Source organism: Struthio camelus, chromosome 14, assembly GCF_040807025.1.
Source record: "Struthio camelus isolate bStrCam1 chromosome 14, bStrCam1.hap1, whole genome shotgun sequence".
Classification (NCBI taxonomy): domain Eukaryota; kingdom Metazoa; phylum Chordata; class Aves; order Struthioniformes; family Struthionidae; genus Struthio; species Struthio camelus.
The window spans coordinates 20,153,810-20,168,664 of NC_090955.1; the positions used below are offsets into that span (position 1 = coordinate 20,153,810).

The 14,855-nt window shown below is 36.8% G+C and overlaps 1 protein-coding gene and 1 long non-coding RNA gene across 10 annotated transcripts in view; one reads left to right on the plus strand and one right to left on the minus strand.

Moving 5' to 3' along the window:
• LOC138069211 (uncharacterized) overlaps positions 1–14,855 on the plus strand; it is an 80,603-nt gene that overhangs the window by 26,079 nt on the left and 39,669 nt on the right. The window lies entirely within an intron of this gene.
• The window catches only part of SYN2 (synapsin II), a 193,473-nt gene continuing 183,159 nt past the window's right edge, over positions 4,542–14,855 (minus strand). The window contains exons 11-13 of the mRNA XM_068960338.1: positions 12,166–12,226; positions 8,126–8,387; positions 4,542–5,436 (exon numbers count right to left, since the gene is read on the minus strand). Coding sequence (XP_068816439.1) covers positions 5,301–5,436; positions 8,126–8,387; positions 12,166–12,226 — 459 coding nt within the window. The 3' untranslated portion in view covers positions 4,542–5,300. The remainder of the gene's footprint in view (positions 5,437–8,125; positions 8,388–12,165; positions 12,227–14,855) is intronic.

The window sequence follows — 14,855 nt, forward strand, 5'->3', positions numbered from 1 at the left end:
GTGGGTAGGAATGAGATAAATATATTCTTCTCTTTCATTGACATGCCCTTCTGATCAACCGAAAGAGTTTTGCCCAACAGCTTCAGTTGCCACGAACAAGAACATTTCAAGAGATTTAAATGGCATCATTTCCCCCCACCTACCTGGAAGGTGGGGGAAAAGGAACATCAGCTCTTCCTGTTTTTCCTTAACAGGAAAACCACTAAAAATCTAATATTCATGCTCCCTATTAATCCTTTTAGTGATCTTCAGTGTTCTGAGTTACAGTAAAATTAAAGCCACACTTTAGATTTTGTTACAGCCACGTAAGAGGACAAAGGGCACGCTAGTGAAGCACAGGTCTTGTTAGTCTTGTATTCACTGGAGTACTACATGGTTATAAAATTCTTCTTTTCAATACTTTAATAATTCTGTAACTGATGGGATAGATCACCCTCTATATCTTTAAGTCCCTATACTACTGAGAATACTGAGTTATCTCTTAAAAATTTTGTCATCACTTAAAAGTTCACAACTTACTTTTGATAAGTAGTACCCAATTAAAAGGGGGTAGAGTGGACACCTACATGCTGTATTCCCCCCTCCCCCACCTTGTCTCTTATCTGACTAGTCAGAGGTACTTTTTTATTCCTTGTCTGGGTGCTTTTAAATTCAATGTAACTACTTATCCAACACTTCCTTCGTAGTTAGAAAATGAGAGAAGAATCACAAACAGCCAGCTTTCATCTTTTGTTACTTACTTCAGATATTGTCCCAGTGTCAGAAAGCATAGTTCAGCCCTCAGAGATGAGAAAACTCAAGGACTTATCCCTAAGCAGATATTCCTTCCCTCCTGCGGGCTTATAAATCCTTAAAGTAGAATTTGGTTGTTTGCGATTGGTCAGAAAAACAGGCACAGGTGTGTAACATAAGGATGTTTAAGAGGAGAGACAAATGGTAACAGAAGCCATGTGTAAAGAGTTGAGCTCCCACTTAATCTTCTGTTAGCGCTCAGTCTCATCAGGTTAGCATGCGTTTTACTCCATTCCTGTTACCATCCATCACTTCTATAGAACAAAGATTTAGCTGTAAAGCCCGACTCCTTCTCCTTCATAATGCATATCCTGTACTGGGAAACTTAAATGTCTCCTACTTTGAAGTGGAGCTGTTTTTTAAACACCACATCAACATTTGGAAATTCTGAGCAATGCCGCTGCTAACAGAAGTCAAAACTCCAGTAGAAAATAGTGTTTTTTTAAAAAATGTATTTACTGATCCTCTTTCTAATTCTTTATGACATAATCTGTGGAAAACAGCATGTCTCTCTTGCCCCTGGGCTACCTCAAAGTGAAGTAGGGACACAGTCTTTCTGAACTACTTCTCGGCTCATTTTAACTTTAAAGAACTCCACTGATACTCCAAACAGTATCAAAAATTCCTTGTTTAGAAATGTAAATCTAATTAAAATAATTTTCATGTTGGAGACATATTGTCATTAATTAATTCATTTGTGCTGGCATTTGTGCCAGTTTAGCCTGTATTTCTTAAATGACTGTGAGTCAATAATCACATCTAGTTGTTTTTGGTATGGAAAAATAAACTCTACTAGTGATGAAAATGTGCAAACAATTGTATGTTTGCAGCACTGGCATGCTAGACAGCTTTATTTTTCAAGGGGAAGAAGAAAGAGCTTACCTAAGTAGCCCCTTCCTCCATGCCTGAATGGTTAAAAGGGATGAGATAGCTGAGCGTCCTGACACAAGAGGAACCTCAGTGCCCCAACACAAGCAGCTAGTGCCTTTTTAGATGCTCTTATGTATCCTCTGTGGCCTCCAACTGCCATTTTAGCATAGCCCTTGGCTCCCATAGATCCTGCATCATAGCTGCCAAACCGTGTGACTGTCTGGGTTACCAAGACAGGTATCATGATATGAGGTCTCAAATGGCCCTAGCTAGCTATGTTGGACACATTCAGCCACCCGCATCCTACCCAACCTCACTGGCAGCTGCTGTTGATGGACAACTTGCTAGTAAATTTATCTGTCGTGTTCAACAACCATGTCAATGCACAAACATGCAATGACTCAATTTTGTAAATAGGAGTTTTATTGTATGTGATCTGTTCATTGAGAAAATATTGACTAGGAGCTCAAAGAAGTGAGTTTGTTCTTGTGGAGCTGAGTCTACAAAGTACACATAACATTTACAGAGTACCTTAATACTATTTTCACTATTTTTTATTGGAGACTTAGTGGTTGTAACACAGCTAGTTTAGTTGCCTTGTCCATAATTATAAACTCTAAAAACTGCTTCAGAGTTTTGAATCGGCTGCAGGCCTGATGGTCAGAAAGTGGCTTCATCTCAATCTTAAGACTAAACTTGATAAATAGCACTGTAGATTTCATATTTCATATTATACTAATTTAAAAGTGAAAGATGGAAAAAAAATGCAGTACTGTGCATAGAAACCTATAGCTTCGTAATCTCATAATCTGCATCTCCATAGGAAAGGTGCAAATGAAATATAGATTTCAGGTTCCTAGGCCAATGTTCACCAAGCTGAACAAGCACAGGCACTCAGATATTTCTGTGTTACCATTTACACACCGCTAGATAGCATTATATTGGATAACTGAGTATTTAGAGCTTGCCTATGAGTTCAAAGCACAATCTATTTAAAGAAGTAAGACAAAACAGACAAACAATGATTGAAGACACTTTTTATAAAAAAATTGCATTTCTGTCTCATTGGTATTTTGGAGGTGTATTATAGATTGCTTAAAAATATCTTAACCATGAAACACTGCATCAGGAACAAAAGCATGCATCAGCTTGCATGTGACACGCTTTAGCATGCTTGGAGGCATAAAGAAGTTTTGGCATTGTGGAGAGGCAATGTGTTATGTACATTGTGTGGGAGGATACACCATGCAGATTTGATTGCATCATCTTGCTCTCTTTTTTTTTTCTTTTCTTTTCTTTCTCTTTTTTCTTCCAGATGGTAAGACAAAGACTGTAGTGAAACTCGTTTTCTCCCAGGAAGAGGTGGGAGGGAATTTTATATGAGCAAGAAACTTTGCCTCAAGTCGAAATCTGGGGCCTGGACTAATGAACTACCTGTAATTCATATTGTACTAAATATTGCTGAAACGAGGCATGCACTAATCATGAACCATGCCAAACTATGCATAATTGCTGTGCTTTCTCTGTAGCAGTAATTAATTTGCGTTGGCAAAATTGATTAATCTTTCTAATCTAAAAGTAAAGTGCTTCTCAGACATGAAAGGCTATGTAACTGCTCAGGGTTGTTACAGAAGCCCAGTGAAGGGTGTTTCAATCCAGTGGGGGGCAGGAGGGGGATGGAAGTTAAAAAATTAAAAGTTTAGCTCATGTTTATGAAGTAATAAGAATTGTTAATAGTTAAAGCTTTCTATTTTGCGACAGAATTCACGGTCTAAACCGTAGGCTTCTACCCACAGTGCATTCCTCCTGAAGTAAGAGATAGTCGTCATTAATTCAGAGAGAGGGTTTCTCTTCTCTGAGGGCTGTTCCACTAAGGTAAAGAGGGTTCTCTGCAGATCAGAGGGACCGCGGTTCCATCCTATAGAGGGTAGTGCTATGTATTTAAAGGTTTCTAAAGCTGCAGTGCAAACTCACCCATAAATTCATTTTAGTCTTAACCTGGAGGAAAGCGCTATTCTAGGTATGGTTGTTCAGCTGCTACACTTGAGTCAGTCCTCACTGACAGTCTGAAAAGGGTGTTCCTTGTATTGCCTGTGATTTGGACATGCCTCCTTCTCAGGAAATATGTATGCTGAGATCATCAACTTAGAATATGTCGACAAACAGAGAGCTACCAGATGTTGATGCATGAACTTAATTCTGACATCACTGAAAACGGAAGTTTCCGTTTCATTGCCAACCTCCTGGCCTAAATTTGGCTTGTCCTCCCAAGGAAGCTAAATCTGAAAGGACTTAAGTTGTCAAAGGATGATTGTGCTTTACAAACTACACTTCATAAACTGATGCCATCCGATCTATAACAAATACAGTTTCTTAGGCAAATAGATGCATGAGTCCATTAACACTCTATACTGTTTTTCAGCAAGTTAACTTAGTGTTGCCCGTTTTCTCCCTCAGACATGTTAATATTACAGTTATTTTCTCGTTTGCCCTGACAGCATTGTTTCCTGGCAAGGAATATTACTGCATGCAATTCATGATAGGCAGAATGACATGATACTCATTTGGAAGTGGATAGTCTATAGAGATAACGAATCAAATTCAGAGAATTTTTTTAAAATGCTGCTATTACCTCCAAGTCTGGAATCAATTCTGTGTTAAGAAGTTAAGAGAAATATTTTTAAAGCACATAAACTGTTAGAAAATTTAAATCTGATTCCTAAAAGTGGTATTTTTTTTAAGGATGCCATCCAAAAGGGAATTATTTGTGACACTGTATTTTCTTAAAGTTGTGTCTTGTGTCCAAATATTCTGTAACCACAGTGGTACACTTCTGGTATCTTTCAAAATATATAGTATATATAGTGGTTGAAACAAGCTTTGTAGGAGACTTCTTTTTAATCAAGCATGAGACTTTACATTTATTGGAAGGTTTTCACAAAAATAAGGGCAACATCATGCAGATTCTTTACAACCAGAATCAGTTATAGTTACACTTTGGAAATAAATTTAAGTAGACACATGGAGATACAGTTGTACATACACACTCCATTTATGACATTAGTTTAATGTACTGATAACTCTCAGTAATACACCAGTAGTCTACAATCAGCTGATGGAAAGACTGTATAAGGAGGAAGAAAAATGCTTCAATTTCTCACACTATTTAAGTGACTTGACAAGAACTTCAGCGTGAGCTGCCTCTGAAATTTCGGAGGCAAGACCAAGTCAAGACTACACTCTTGCAGTACAAAACATTTACACAGAAAATACACATGCATTGCAATGCATTGGGAATGGGTAAAGCAAGGAGAAACCCATAGCTCAATGCCTTATTAACACAGTTCTACAAAGGAGCCTCAAATAGTTCAGTCACAGTAAGGCCACAATATTACAATGGATAAGGACCTTAGAATTCAGCGTTCTGTGTTAGTAATAGAACCCTTCCTTGTTTGTAGATTTTTATATAATACACCTGAATGGTATCTCATCAAAGTCCTTCTATTTTTTTTGTAAGTTTAACATATTGCTTAATACAACAGTTAGCACAGTAGAGGTGGGTACTGTCACAAGGAAAACAAAACCTATATAACATTCACGTAGTAGACAATATGCTATGTGCAGTTAGATGAAGCTGGCTAATCAGAAAAAAGACTAGCAAAGGATTTCCTCAAGTTTCGAATAGTTTCAGCTTTTGCTTCATCTTCATTCACAGATGATCGGAAGAATGATGATTCTGTGAAACTGAAGGCATTTGTCAAAGACTGCGACTTGCTGCAAGACAAAAATGCAAGATGTTTTGCATGGTCATGTTACCTGCCAGCCTCCATCCACATGTAACTTGTATAGCTTGTATAAATTCTGAGAAAAGGAAAAATGTCTATAAGATGAAAACAATTTGCATTTGAACAAAATGGACGTTCATACACAAGCAGTATAGTTAGATGTAGCATACAGAGCTGCTGCAATACAGCACCTTCCTTCTGTACTTTGATTTGAGAAGGAGGATAATCTTTTCTTCAGAGAACACACTGCTTTTTTACGGATCTGAAACACTGGATCCCAGGAAATCAGAGGATGTAAATTAGGACTTGTGAAACACTAGGCCTGCCTGCTAAAGCCAAATCACCACACAGGAAACCCAACACATTTAGGGTCAATAGTTAGGTTCCTAAAGGCTGTGAACAGTTACTGCACAAAAAAAATCAGGTAATGTCAGCAAGAGTTGGAAGAAGGAGTCCTGTAGTTATAATGCGTTCGGACATTTGATCCTTAGTGGACTTTATATCTTGAAAAAAATTCACAAAATTAAATAGCAAATTTCTTTTCTGTAAGCAGTTAGTCTAGCTTTGCTGTTCTGGTTTTACTGCTATCATGTAACATTGGTGTTAAGTCTCTAGGTAAGCATGAATAAAGTTGAAAAAAATGAAGAAAATAACATGCAAGAAGGAGGATGTCTGAAGTTTCAAACTAAGTAATGACTTGTCAGGTAAAATAAGTTTTAAAAAGTAGGCTTGAATTTAAATGGAAAACTTATATTGAGTTACAGTCTTTGTACAAAGACATCTGTGCATCAGTAAAGCTATTTAACTGATTTCATTTTTATGTCAGCGTAATAACACGACTTAGGTCTTGGCTACAGTAAAACTGAAAACACTTTTCTTATTCACTTGTCTTATACCCTCCATGGTTTGCAACTTCTCTACCTCTAAACTAATAATGCACAGCAAACAGTGCTACAGGCATTTTAGGTTTTTCATAAATTATAGTTGTGTTAATGAGAATAGACTGATAAATGTTTGTTTGTACTCACTGAAAGAGGGAGGGTGGGAAGCAGCACTTGACTTGATTAGTAACACAATAAGTAGCCTAATTAAATATTTATTCACAGATTAATAACATGTACATACAGGTTAGGCAGCAGCATGTGGGTGAATACAAAGCATGCACATGCAAATAGAGTTAATCTCAGAGGCAGGAGATTTGAGTCTTGTTGTAGACCTAAACTGCTTCTTGAAAAAGGACTCTTATTATGATTTGCATCTTAAAAACTTTAATTTATTCCTTAAAATATTTTTATTTTATTTTATTTTATTTTATTTTATTTTATTTTATTTTATTTTATTTTATTTTATTTTATTTTATTTTATTTTAAATAGAGAGTATTCTCTTCCATTTGAAGAAGAGAAAAATGAATGAACCTGGATTTGAAGAAGGAACTTAAGAGAAGGGAGGAGCTTGAGAGAAAGGAGAAGGCTGGAAAACTGTATATAGTAACTCTCTTTGTCTTAAACGTCAGACGTTCACAAGTTGTTTCAAACTAGTTTATAGTTTTCCATCTTTGCTACAAAAACTGACCTGCCTGCTCTCTATGTATACCTAAATAATGCACGAATTAATCCGAGTTTTAAGACTATAAACCAGAATAAAGAAATACGCTGTCCTAGGAAAGCATTTTCTTCAGAAGTAGCTATGCTCGTGATGTCAGCTTTGCATCTAGTCACCTAAGAAGTCTATAGTCACTGTTCCACTGAATTGTGCTCAGGCGAGGACTCAAAATTGGTTCACACTAGTATTAGCATACGAGTGGGTGGAAAAAGGGGATCTGCGTTACTTGGATAAAGCAAAGATTTCATGCCAGTCTTAGGACTTATCAGAGTGAGTAGAACGTCTTTTTCATTCTTTACTGGCAATAGTCTGCGTCAGGATCACTGTGCTGAAGAAACGGTGAATCACTGCTAATACCTGCTCCAAGTTTTCCATTCACTAGGTTTAAGCTGTGAGAAGATACATCACTACAGATCCTTTTTGTATTCTTTACTGTAGCACACGGCAGGCTGGATATAACAACAATCGTATGCTGTGCATTAAGGAATCTGCCAGTAGTGAGATAACTACATACAGTATTCTGCCTGAGTCCTGCCATCTTCTCTGGAAAGTGCCTGTGTGAATTACTTGTGCTGTACAGTCAGTAGCAGTGTACAACCATGAAAGAAGCATGACTGTTTGGCAGCCAGTCTAGCATATTCATTTGGATTGTTTCTGAGATAGGCCTTCTGAAAGTGGAATTTGTTGTTTGAGTGACTGTAAGGTTAAAAGTTGAAATAGATAAGACTTCCTCTTTTCTGTGAAGGCTAACAGCACACCCAGATCATGAGTCAGTGACATAAAAAAGAGAAAAAAAAAAAGAAATGAGAAAGATGATGAGTTTTAAAATCTGACCTATTTGAGGCAGAAAATATATAACTAATTAATAAAATTTGGTATAGCACTTAGGATATAACGAACGATACTCTCTGACTGCAGTAATCACAGAGGACGAGTTTTTTGGAAAAAGTTTTAACCTCATTTTAGAATTGGGAACGTATGCACATCTTTTCTGTATATTAGACCAGCTCCCAAATTAGTTAGACAGCAAAATCAAACTATATTGTGAGGAGAAAAGAAAACTCATAAATCTTACTTAAGTTGTGGATGAGACTGAGGCTTCTGTTGCGGAGCAGTCTGTGGCTGCGGCTGCGGCTGTGGCTGCGGCTCTGCTTCCACCGATAATCGGGTGCTGGAAGGACCTGGAGCCTGGGCACGTGGCTGCTGAGTTGTAGGTCCAGGTGGACGCTGTGGCTGGGAAGTTGAGGGCTTTGCTGACTGCCCAGGGGGGAACATGCGCTGTGGCTGCAATGGCTCCTGGCTTTGTGATTGCATTCCTTGGGGTTGCACTGGGCCCCCTAGGTTCAGTACAAGAGAAACTTCATAATGTTATAGTGTCACAGAGTTCTTACTAGATTTCATATCCAACACTTAAAAATAATCCTGGAATTTGATTAATGCTATTTTTGAGGCAAAATTCTATTGATAATGGACTACAGTTTAATGTAGTAAATACTACTAATCACAGTTGGTACATTAGTAACTTGCTTGCAGCCCTGTATGCTTCATCCTTATAATTGCTACGAAGTACCAAATTTATACCAGCAGTAGCTTCACTGACTTCAAATAAAATCAGTGGAGTTACAAGATGATTTTCAGTCAGCTCAAGGAGAGCCTGTGAGAGAATGGAACATACCAACAATAGCTATTTCAGCAGTACATCTGCTGTTTTCTGTGCAGTTATTGCAATTTTGTTCCGCCAAAACTTTAAAATTATTTTTGTAATCTTCCTCTCAGATTCACTCTTACAGCAGTAAAACAACTTCATATTGTTGGCTAATGCAGTCTTTTGATAACTTACTTAATTCTGTAACTTATTTAATTCTGTGGTGAAATACGTTAAGAACAGTACAAGAAAAGTCATTACTAGTTCTTTACCAAAGATATCTTTCCCCTGACAAGGAAGTACACCGAAAAAATATTTTAAGAAATGTGGAACTAACATATGTAGTAGATACTTAGGTTGTGAAATCCATTGCTGAAAAATGCTACATCATCATATGGTTGTTTCTGGTGCTTTCTGACTGAAATTGCGCTGTGTCAAATATCAGTGGGCATGCTGTTTTTATCTCATATCAGATGTCTGAATGTGGCTTTCTTGGGCGAGTTAGCTGTTATAACAGAATCTTTACTCTTGCATGTGACAAGGCACACAGCATATCTGAATTAAGCAGAGGAAAGGACAGGATGAATTTTGAGATACTTGTTTGCAGAATGCTTTGGTGGGGATAGCAGCTTTGCTGAACAATAAATATACAAGACAACTCATCTAGATGTTCTGAACGTTTGGAAATTTTCTGTCTTACGCATATTTAGCACAAGTAAAAGATTTTATCTACTCAGGTCTCTAGAAGAAAACATTCATACCTGGAAATACTGTATGAGATTTTTTTTTAAATATGCTGTTACAGTCTTCCACTTACATGACGTTCCAGTGAATGTATCTGAGAACAGCATGTACTAATGCTTTAGGAAGTTTTAATATAGCTAGTTGTAGCAGTGTCTTGTGGTGTAGAAGGATAAATACCATGTACTCTATGTTAAGGAATGTGCCTTCACCATTTGTTAATTTGAATCACTTTCACAGGAAATATTTGAAGGTGATAACATGGTCTTACAACATCTTAATAATGACTGTTTGCTTATTATTCTCCCTTCACTGAGTACTGAAAAACAGAAAGGTTTTTTTTCCCCCGCTTGCATATACAGGCTTGAATGCCAGAAACTTTACACTGAAGACAGATATAACTTTCTTTTATTGCACATTAAGCTGTACAAGGTATTTCACATAAAAGATATACTGCTGTCACATTTCCAGCATTTGCTCACTTTCTTGCAGCTGGGTTGTACAAAAGGCAACAATCATGAAAGAAACTTTTACCAAAAATAACCCAACAAAACTGAACATTAAACCTACACTGTAAAACATCTGTTCCCTGTTACCCACAATATTGCACCTAAGCATGCTTACATGCAGAGAGACATTTTGGCTTGCTTCTTGTCTGTGGTATGTAGTACTAGTGTGTGCCCTTGTAAATCCTTTACAGTCAACAAGCTGAAATCCTATCTGCAAAACCCATCTTTTCTTTGCACACACAGCTCACAAATGTCATGTGAAAAGCACTTGTGAATACTTGTACCACTACATGCAAACAAACAAAAAAAAAAAAAACCCGCCAACTGCTATAAATAAAATCAATCATCAGATTCATTTATCCACCGCAGGGCAGTATGGTTTATTCACTCCCATGGTGTCTAGAGGTAAGGATTTGCGAACCTGATCCTAAATGGAATGTTCTTAACATTGAACAAAATAGCCAATACTGTCATTGGAATGATCACTGACCCAGACAAATGCTGATCACTAAAGCAAAATAGTCATGTAATTTACTGATAGGTAATAGACAGTAGCACTTACCACGAACATTTAAATAGCTAATAATGCATACCTTAATTCTCCTCTTACCAGCCAGCTTTTACAAATAAAAGAAACACTAAGCATGATGATTCTCACTGATAATTTTTTTCTAGTGTTTGTAGGGAAAACAGAAGTAGAACATAGACTGTTTTCCCTTTAATTACAATTGTTTGCACTAAACTAATGGCCACTACTTATCTTTGTACATATGCTAAATTAAAAATTGTAGTTTTGTGGCTCGCTCACAACTAAGTTTTATGGTATGCTAGCATTGTGTAGCTTGTGTTTCTAGGCTAGGTTTCTCACAACAGCCTGCCTGTATATTTCTTGTATATTTCTGTAATATTTACAGAATAAATTTGATATGTAAAAGTCATAAATCATATACCTACAGAAAATCTAGCAGCTGTCAGGCATCTCCAGTCTTTTTGCATGACTGATTTTAAGCAATTATTTCAAGCCCTGTTTAAGTGGATAATCCTGGGACTGAATTTTCTTCATTGGTTTTGTAATATTTCTAGGTTAAAATAGTAGAGCTGAGTTGGTAAGGGAAACAGCTGACATTTTTGTCTTCCGTTCCAACCAAAGGGCTAGATCCCCAGCTGGTTAAAGGTACCTTGGTCTACCATCTCCCAACATCTCAGGATTTGAAAAAATGAGCTCTTACAGGCAGCTTAAGAGTCCTTGAGGTACTTCCCACCAAACAACCTGAGATTTAACCCTTAGGTGAATAAAAGATTTTGAAAGTACTGAAAGTATTTGCATTAATTTTCATTAAAAATCACCACAGATTACTAATTCAGAATGACAACAAAAGGAACTACTTAATTGAAATAAGATACATACATACTCACGCTTTCACTGAGATATTGCACATAGGTGGCCCATTTACATAGCTTTGTAGCTAATAATTTAATGCAGAATTACTAAAAATATGAATAGCAGTATGTAAAATAGAAGATATTTTAAATATTCCTTGGGAAGAAATGTATCATATCTTATGGAATCACTGAAATGCTAGAGTTCCACTTCTTCCGTATAAGTAAAACTCAAATGTTTGTTAACAAACTTTATAAAATTATAAATAAAAAGCCTCACTAACAAATTCTCATCTAGACTTTTAAAAATATATCTGCATCACCTACTTATTAGTCATGCACACGCACAAAAAAATAAAGGCTATGAGTACAGTGCGCACACACTCACCGAGTAAGCAAAAGTATTTAGAGTTGAACTTCAGTTGTATTTTACTTAACGATATATAATACTCAAAAAATACTGTCTAACCACCCATAATGTACAGTTGCACTGGGCTCTAAAGAGGCACATTCTTTGTACACTGTTGACAACAGCCCTGAAATCACAAGTTTTACAGAGAAAGGTAGGTAAGCATTACACGCACAGACATGAACAGGTAAACAACCAGACGGTATAGTTGACACTGCATAGAAAAAACACAGTCCAGGTCAGCACTGAAACAATGCAAAAACTGAACAAAACTGGTATGTTTGCTTTTAAGATTGTACTTTTGTTTGTTTGTTTCTTTTTTTTTTTTTTTTTGCTTTAACCCTTGTTTTCATTCTCAATTATCTAAGTAGCCTGGACTTGTTTTGGTCCTACTGCAACGCCATTACAGTCGAGAATGTACTGTAAACAACCTTGAGGTGGTGGTCGCTGAGGTGGGATTTTGTTTGGCTCTGGCTCCTTTAGTGATCCACTCTGGAAAATACATTTGAAAACAGAAGAGAGAAAAAATTAAGAGTAGCTCAGTTCCAATTTTCCACTAATTTGTCTTTATTTTCATGAGAAATCTCCATATTGGTTTGGGGCTGCACATGTAATTTTAATTTATTCCAGATAACATTTTCGAGTTTAGTTGCTGCCTGCCATGACATATGAATCTTGGACTAATCCAAAGTTGAGCTTTAAAAAAAAAAATTGGTTTCCCTTCTGCAGCATGCGATCATGGCATAAGGAGTTCCTTCCCAGAGGTGACTGCTATTTGTGTATGCTCTTTCTCCTTCAGTTCCTAGCACCTTGAACCACTTTTCTGTATCGCATTGGTTCTGCTTTATTTTTAAGACAGACTGAATAGAAAGTGGACTTCAACAGATTACCTTTGTGTAATTGACAAAATAATTTATTTTCAATTACATTCCCTTGCAGGTGGAAGCACTAACACTGCAGAATTTTTGTTAGTGGTAGTTTCATTTTGATTCTCTAACTATAAATGGGAAGGGAGATAGACTACTCTAGGTTAGCTGTTTTGCTAAAGCAAAATGAAAGAAGGAAGCAAAAACCACAGGCAAATAACGAAAATAATTGAAATTACTTCATGCTACTCCATCTGACATGTTATTAGAAACACATGTAATACTTAACTTTTCAAAAAAGGAGATTTATTTGGCAGTATCCTTTTCAAATATATACTTGTCCAGAGGAAGAGATGGGCCTGAACCAAAACTTTGGAGTGGAACACCCTCTGGGAACATTAGCATTTGAATCCAAGCTTTGCCTTGGGCCCATCTCTAATATTTCAAAAAGTGAAATATGTTAAATCACTGGACATTATAACTTGTTTCTTTTTAAGGATCCAGAAATTAAATTGCCATCTGTCAAGAGAGAAAAAGCCCAGAATGTATTAAACGGTAAACGTAAAATTAATTTTAAATGTTTCTTGCAAAATTTACTGTTTTTTTTCCTGATAAATTTGTATTTGATCTAAGAACTGTGTAAATAAATCTCCTGCTGAGATCTCCTAATGATGAGAATTCCTACACGGCAATCTAGAAATTGTAATTTTTAGAGGTGACAAGACACAAACCCTTGTGCAGCTGTTCCAGATTGCTTTGTCTACTTTAGCTACATAAACAACAGGAGGTATGACAGGTTCAAAACTCAAATCATTGAGAATCACCAACCTTCAGAAGACCAGATCCGGGCTAAAAATGATATATACAAAATGAATGTGGCAAAATCTCATTGTCATAATAACTGACCCAGTTATATAGTTCTTGGCAAGCACCAATGTAAGGATGAGGGATGTAGAAAAGAAGAGAATTTCATAAATAAAGACACTGCCACCAGAAAACTTTAAAATGCTTTAGGGCGAGTTAAAATTTTTTCTGTTCTGTTTCTCTCCTTCCTTTAATTTTCTGAACCACATGTAAACATTGTCTTACTATCCTATGCGTGTTTTGGTGGCATGTTAAATATGTGTGGTATTTGTTCTGTATAATGCATTGGAGCTCACTGAAGCAGTATGTATACACATCAGGAACTCTCTGGATACTGAGGAAATTAGCAGAGACTGGGAAACTTGAAATGTTGCCCTAGAGGAACCAACTCCTTTCATATTCTAGTACAATTGTTCTGATGCATCTGGCATCTTCCTTTGTACACCTTTAGGGCATTTGGGTGTTCATTATTACTGGGAGAGCCTGCTATTCCTTTGGTGCTGCAGTGTGACACATTAAGTGTGCTCTTAAAGGGAAAATATGAATTTTTGGGTTCAAGTGCTTCTAATAGCTTTTTTTCTGGAGGATTGAAGTGATCATCTTACTTTTGCTAGAAAGCAGAAACCGTGCATAATATTCTTTAATGAACGTTCCTACTATTGCCATGTGATAGACTTCCTAGCCTTACAAAGGGCCATAAAACAATCTGCATAGTTCTGTCTCTTTATAGCTCTTTTTTTAAGCTAGAGGAAGGCTACGGAGAATATGATTGTTGCTATTTTTTCTACTAAAGCAGAAGTAAAACATTATGTAGGTAAAGCTCATATTTTGTTGAAAAATGAAAATATAGGCTAGGGATTAAAATTCAGATCTACTTTCGTGTTAAAACAACAGCTGACAGTCTTCTGTCTCCTCCATGCCTGGAGGCCAAAGGAAGGCTGCTGTTTGTTCTTACACTGAAGCGGTCACGGACTTTATCACACACAACACCTAACTGACGTGACGTGACGTGACAACAGCAGTATTTATGCAATCTGCATATCACTCCATCTGACAAAGAAATTACTTTATCCTAACTTAAGCTTTCAATGAACATTACAGAAGCTTGCTAACCCCTACCTTAACTGTTCTTAAAGTTTAGAGCCTTCACGCGTCTTCTGTTGAAGACGTATTTCTCCTTCTCTAGTCACTAACTACAGCTGTCCTGATGTTACCACCCACATATCCTTTTTTTTTTTTTAAAAACCAGATATCACCTGGTGCTTCCAAGAACCTCACCCACACTCCAGGCCAATCACATGGGTATATTACTTTTGCTCATTAACCAACCCACCCAGGCTGACCCGAAAAGAATAATTAGTACTACACTCCTAATTGAGAAATCTTACGCA